The 6,489-nt window shown below is 39.2% G+C and overlaps 1 protein-coding gene across 3 annotated transcripts in view; it reads right to left on the bottom strand.

The window, feature by feature from the left end:
• Positions 1-236: 236 nt before the first annotated feature.
• Positions 237-6,489, bottom strand: part of ccdc14 (coiled-coil domain containing 14) — a 55,796-nt gene continuing 49,543 nt past the window's right edge. For all 3 annotated transcript variants that reach the window (XM_072259658.1, XM_072259660.1, XM_072259661.1), the window contains 3 exons: positions 3,565-3,783; positions 3,358-3,490; positions 237-1,269 (listed from right to left, as the gene is read on the bottom strand). In XM_072259658.1, the coding sequence (XP_072115759.1) occupies positions 312-1,269; positions 3,358-3,490; positions 3,565-3,783 (1,310 nt within the window). In that variant the 3' untranslated portion in view covers positions 237-311. The remainder of the gene's footprint in view (positions 1,270-3,357; positions 3,491-3,564; positions 3,784-6,489) is intronic.

The raw sequence follows: 6,489 nt of genomic DNA, 5'->3' as shown, positions 1-6,489 counted from the left end.
AGTAGGGAATCACTGGAAACAACATTCACGTTTCCATATTAAGTTGCACACATCCATACCTTCAGAAATAATGCTGAATGCAGACATTTTCACCATTATAACTATAAAATCAGTTAGTTTTTGTAAGAAATAGCCAAGAAGAAATTAAAGGATTCAAACTGAAAAACTATAGGTCTGAATCCAAATAAAATTAAGAAACAGATTTTCTCAAATTAAAATTTAATTACAAAACTACAACCATGATTGCAAGAAATACGTAAAATGAAAACCTGCCTAGAACAATAAATGCATACATGTATATTTTATGTACACTAAGCATTTTGGGGTCGATGTATTTCAATATCAGCTTGTAGACTCTTTTGTAATCTTGCAATATTAGCGTCTAGAGCTGCTAAACTATTCCGGAAGTTTTGCTCATCCCAAGAATTAAATGAAGAAAATGACGACACGCTGCAATTAGATTTTTTGTACTTATAATCAATACTTGAGAAACTTGAATCAACAGCTGAAACAGTGTCATTCTGTAACTGTGGCCCACTTCTCAGTGCAGGAGTAGTCCATGAATCTAGATTGGGTTTAGAAAGTCCTATAATACTGTCCAAAGGCCTTGTTTGGATGTGATTATTTTTTGATGCTCCCAGATCTGATGAACACCCTCTAGGTATAGTCTTTTCCTTTAACTTATCAGGAATAGATATTTCTTCAGCAATCACCATTTCTGGCTTTTCCAACTCATCATGGCATGGCATTATCACCAGTACATTACATGAATCTCCACCATCATTATGCAACACATTTGATCTAATATGTGATTGCACTGATATATATTCCTCCCTCACTGGTTCATTTCCTTGCTTGGATGCATTGCTTACTAATGGAATGTACGTAGTTTCGTCCAGATTTGAGTCTTCATACTTAATAATGTGACATTCAATCTGTGGCCTGTATGTAGAGAAACTTGAGGGTGAAGATTTTCCTGACAGGCCATTATTCGGAGATATTCTGGCTGCTACAGCAGTTAAATTAGGTTGAACAGGTGTGGAGCATTGGTCAGATTCTGGTACTTTATATGGCAATGATAAAGCTGGTGTGTCCTGAACAGAGTTTGTGCTCAGATTTTTAAGATAAGCTGCCACAGAGCTCAAACACGGATCATCTTGAAGATGCCTTTCATACTCCTGAAGGTGGTTTCTGGTCAGTCTTGAGGTAGACTTTACAAAATCCATACTAAGATCAGAAAGGAGTCTTTCCATACTGCCTTGCAAAGTTCTGTTGAGCAGCCAAAACACATAATGAGTGATCACCGTTTCCCATCAAGTGTAAAAATAATACCACACAGTTAAATCACTTGATATTAAAAGTATAATAGGATCGTAACTTTAATGTGAGATATGTTGATCTGCTCAGAACCAAAAAAAAACTTCTGTAAGAACTCTCCTGCTAATTCTTGCATTAGACGAACTAATTAGGAAGCAAGCTTTAATTTGTATACTTGTATTGCATTTACTTATTATTTGAAGGAGGTTTCATTTGCAAGATTGATCTCCTTACCAGCATAAGATATTAATCAATTGTCATCTACAAGTTTTTCTTGAAGCACAGAACAGAAATAAAAAAAAACTTGCTAGGCAGTTATAAGGCACACTGGTCTGTTAATACTTAATCAAGTTTTGGGGTCTGAATGTTGCTGGCAAATGCCAGCAGTCTGAGGGAAGAGTAGACCCAATGGAGAGGGTGTGATGGGCAGATGAAACCAAGTGGGGGAGGATTTGTACAAAGGCTGGTGGTTGATAAGTGGGATCAGACTGCAAGGGGATGATGAGCAGATGGAACCAGGTAACGATTGGGAAGGTGAACAAAAGGAGAAAACTTGGTGAACTGGTAAGTGTGCATGGGAGAAAGACAGTGCGAGTATGGGTTACTGAAATTGGAGGATTCATTGTTCATATTATTGAGTTGTAAACTATCCAAACAGAATGAGGTTTTCTGGCACAATCAGCTATTAGCAGTTTTTGTTCTGTAAAATAATGGTCTAAACTCTTTCATGCTTTCTGAAGATTGAAGCTTTGCCCTTGGATTTTAAAGATTTGTGCCTCCAACAAACATAAATGTTTCAATCTTGAATTCTTTAACAAATTAAATATTTATATATTTTGTCATCTGTCCTCAAGATGCTTATTTCATTTCATTTTTATTCACCTCTTCTAGTGCTTAAGATCACTTATGTTATATGGTTACTGGAAGAGCAATAAACAATATTCCAACTCATATCAGGCCATCTGCGCTAGCCTCCAATTAAGTTTTCTGAGCTCCCAGATTCTATTTTAATGAGCGAGCTATAGGGGTATGTTAACATCGGCATGGTTCTCAATTAAACTTTGTTTCATTTTAGCACTTAACAAAGTTGGTTTTCATCTTACTCCTCTTAATTGCTCATAACCAAGGGTCAACCAATTATAATTACCAATATTATTTGTTAAATGTGTTATACTCAAAACTTAATTATGGAGTTTGGACATATACTGCAGTGTGCATTGTCAGCTTGCCACTGATCTTGCTTTAAATAAAAGTTTAACTCAGGCAATCCTCCTAGTGGGGAATTATGGAAACAAAAAAAAGAAAATTTCATGTAATGAGGCCCTGTACATTGAAAAGGCTTTCTGTGGCAATATGTGGAGTGACCCGAAAAAAAGGACTAGAAAATACTCCACTTTAATTTTTACGCAAAGTTTGAAATAAATTATTTTATTCTCCAATGAAATGCAATACAGCACAATCAAATCCAGTGTCATTGTTAATAATAGCACTGCTTAAGTTGAAACCTACCATTTACAGATGCCAGTGCTTTAGGAAGGCTTTAGAATGGCTGCTAGGAAGGAAACACTAATGTTTGAATTTTAAAGTTGTAAGTAAACTTATGCCCATTTATATTATAGGAATAATTCTTGTGGGTATTATAAGTATACTCTGGGAAATGTACTTTTTATTGCCTCCGTGCCCTAACAAAAGAATATTGCTTGCTGCCCAATAATAGTTCACATTAACTACCTAATGATCTGACCATTTATGATTGCAAATTCCCACAAAGGGAAAGAAATCATCATAAGATATTGAAATAGCACTTCTTCCCCTTCAAAAAAGATCCCTTTAGTTATTTCAACTAAAATTCATAGATTGTAAAATTCAAAAATGAAAGCTGAATCTGAAACTAGAAAAGATATAAGGCCCATCTTATAAGTTTTGTATCAAAGGTCTAGCTTTAAGTACTTCAACATGAAGTTTTATATAAATCCTCTGCGAATTATATATACAAGTCCCTGAAGTTTCAAGATTGCTGACAGAAGTCCTCTGTTTTACCTGGTTAGTTCACGCAATCTGCTCACTTCTGCATCACGTTGACGTAATGTAATTTCCAAGATTTGATTTTCTTTTTCCGAGGCTTCCAGATTTAGCTGAATCTTTCTCATTTTGGTTAAGGCTTCATCTACTTCTGGAAGAGGAGAAACAACAAAAATTAAATCTACTCAGATTCAGTGAACTCTAATCAAAGTATTTCTGACTTACCCATTTTGACTCTAGTTGTGTCCATCTCGCATTGCTGTCTACTCTGGAACAGATCTTGTTCTTTTCCCTGCATCTGCCGGAGTAATTGTTTGTTCTGCTCTCTTTGACTGCTTATAACATTCAGCAACTCTTCATTTTTCCTTTGCAATGACTCAAGTTCTTTCAATGACTCTCTCAGCTGGGCATGCAATGTTGTGTTCATGGACTGTAAGGAGATCACTGCAAAAATTGCAAAAATATCTTGAGGTAAAAGAAGGTGAAATTGGCCTTCTATTTCTTATGCTATTTAGATGACATTTTGGATATTGAGGGAATCCAGAAATATGAGATATTACTAGAGAGTGGTCCTAACATAAAAGATCAGCCATGGTCTTATTGATTAACACAAAAAATTAACAAGTTCATTTCATACTCAATGGATGCAAAGGAAATTGTGTGAGAGATGGAATAGTATAAATGGATAACGGTGAAGCGCCAGCTAATACAAGGCTAGTTACATCTCCAAAGCTCCTTAGTGGATGTCAAAATCAAAGTAACAGAAATTGAATAAACAACTTAAGAGTCTTGATTGATACTAGACTGTTCCAATTTTCATTTCTGTTTTACAAATATTTCTGCAATTCAGTTTTTTAAAAGTACCAATCCAGCACTTGTCCTGCTGGCACTCCAATGTGCCAAAGTTAATTTAAAAACACTAGCATAAGATAGACAATTAGCAAAACACTTCTGTGTACTGCACAGAGTGACAGAGCTTAGTTTGCCATTTATTATTCTAATAATTATTATTAGAGGCTGTTGTAAAATGTCAAATGGAAATGTGGCAATTAGTTACAAGCTTTTTGAAAAACATACAGTTTGTTGTAATGTCATTAAAAGCTTCGTGAATAATAGTAAAAAAAGTTCAAAGTTCAAAGTAAATTTTATTATCGAAGTACTTGTATGTCACCAAATACAACCCTGAGATTCATTGATCCCTTAGGCCCTTTTTATGCACCTGTCTCTGTAAATGTCCTGAATAGTGGGAAGTTCACATCGACAGATGCGCTGGGCTGTCCTCACCACTCTCTGCAGAGTCCTGTGATTAAGGGAGGTACAGTTTCCATACCAAGAAGTGATGCAGCCAGTCAGCATAGTCTCAACTGTGCCCCTATAGAAAGTCCTTATGATTTGGGGACTCATGCCAAATTTCTTCAACTATCTGAGGTGAAAGAGGCACTGTTGTGCTTTTTTCACCACACAGCCGGTATATACAGACCACGTGAGTTCTTCGGTGATGTGTATGCCGAGGAACTTAAAGCTGTTCACCCTCTCAACCCATCCATTGATGCCAACAGGGATGAGCCTGTCTCCATTCCTCCTGTAGTCCACAACCAGCTCCTTTGTTTTTGCGACACTGAGGGAGAGGTTGTTTTCTTGTCACCACTGTGTCAAGGTGATGACTTCCTCTTCGTAGACTGCCTCGTTATTATGTGAGATAAGGCCAATCAATGTAGTCGAGAGCGAATTTAGTTAGCAGATTGGAGCTGTGGGTGGTGACACAGTCATGAGTATACAGAGAGTAAAGGAGGGGTCTTAGAATTCCTGTGTTGAGGGTCAGAGAGGCAGAGATGAGGGAGCCCATTCTTACCACCTGCCAGTGATCTGACAGGAAGTCCAGGATCCAGCTGCACAAGGTAGGGTGAAGGCTGAGGTCTCTGAGCTTCCTGTCAAGCCTGGAGGGAATTATGGTGTTGAATGCTGAACTGTAGTCCAAGAACAGCATTCTCACATAAGCATCCTTCTTCTCCAGATGTGTAAGAATGGTGCACAGAGCTGTGGCTGTTGCGTCATCTGTCGATCAGTTGTGTCAGTGGGCAAATTGTAAGGGGTCCACTGTGGGTGGTAGCCTGCTGCAGATGTAGTCCTTGACCAGCCTCACAAAGTATTTAGGTTCAGGAACAATGATGGATACTTTGAAGCAGGAGGGACTCTACACTGGGAGAGAGAGAGATTAAAAATGTCTGTAAACACACCTGCTAGCTGTGCCGTGCACATTCTGAGTACCCACCCTGGGATGCTGCCCAGTCCTGCAGCCTTGTGACTGTCCACCCGTTGGAAACACCTGCATACTTCAGCCTCAGAGATGACTAAGGTGCAGGTCGCTTCGGTGGCTCTCCCTGGGGGCTGTGTTGGCGACATCAAACTGAGCGTAAAAAGATTTAGCACATCTAGGAGAGAGGCAGCGATGTTGGCCACCACTGTGCTTAGCTTTGAAGCCTGCAATGGCCATAAGCCATAAACTGCATGTGTTGTTGGTGGGAGTTGTGTCTGGACCTTGTCTCTGTATTGTCATTTCACTGCCTTGATGACTTTGCGTATATCATAGCTGCATTTCTCGAGTTCCTGTTGATTACCAGCAACGTAAGCTCTGTCTTGAGCGGTTAGTGCTGCTTGCATGGGACTGTTGATCCAGGGTTTCTGGTTTGGATAGACCCTGACCAATTTCTGGGGGACAACATCCTCGATGCACTTCTGGATGAAGCTCGTGGCCCCATCTGTGAACTCTGAGACATCCTCATCACAAAAGACATTTCAGTTGATGTCAAAGCAGTCCTGTAGCAAGGAGACTGATGAGTCGGACCCACAGTGGACTCTATTAACTGTGGCCACCTCTTGTTTCAGCTTTTGTCTGTACACGGGCAGAAGCAAGATGGAGGAATGATCCAATTTCCCAAACAGCGGGCAAAGGAGTGCTTTGTAAGCATTTCGGAAGGGACAGTAGCAGTGGTTGAGTATGCTATCTCCCCGTGTGCTCACCTGGATGTGTTTACAAAACTTCAGAGAGACTTTAGACAGCGATGCTCCATTAAAGTCTCCAGCAAAAATGAAGCAGCTTCTGAGTGTACAGTCTCCAGGGTGCTGATGGTCTCATACAGTTCTCTGAGA

This window comes from Mobula birostris, chromosome 6, assembly GCF_030028105.1.
Source record: "Mobula birostris isolate sMobBir1 chromosome 6, sMobBir1.hap1, whole genome shotgun sequence".
Lineage (NCBI taxonomy): Eukaryota > Metazoa > Chordata > Chondrichthyes > Myliobatiformes > Myliobatidae > Mobula > Mobula birostris.
The sequence above is the reverse complement of the archived record's forward strand: the minus strand, read 5'-3'. Positions and strand labels throughout refer to the sequence as shown.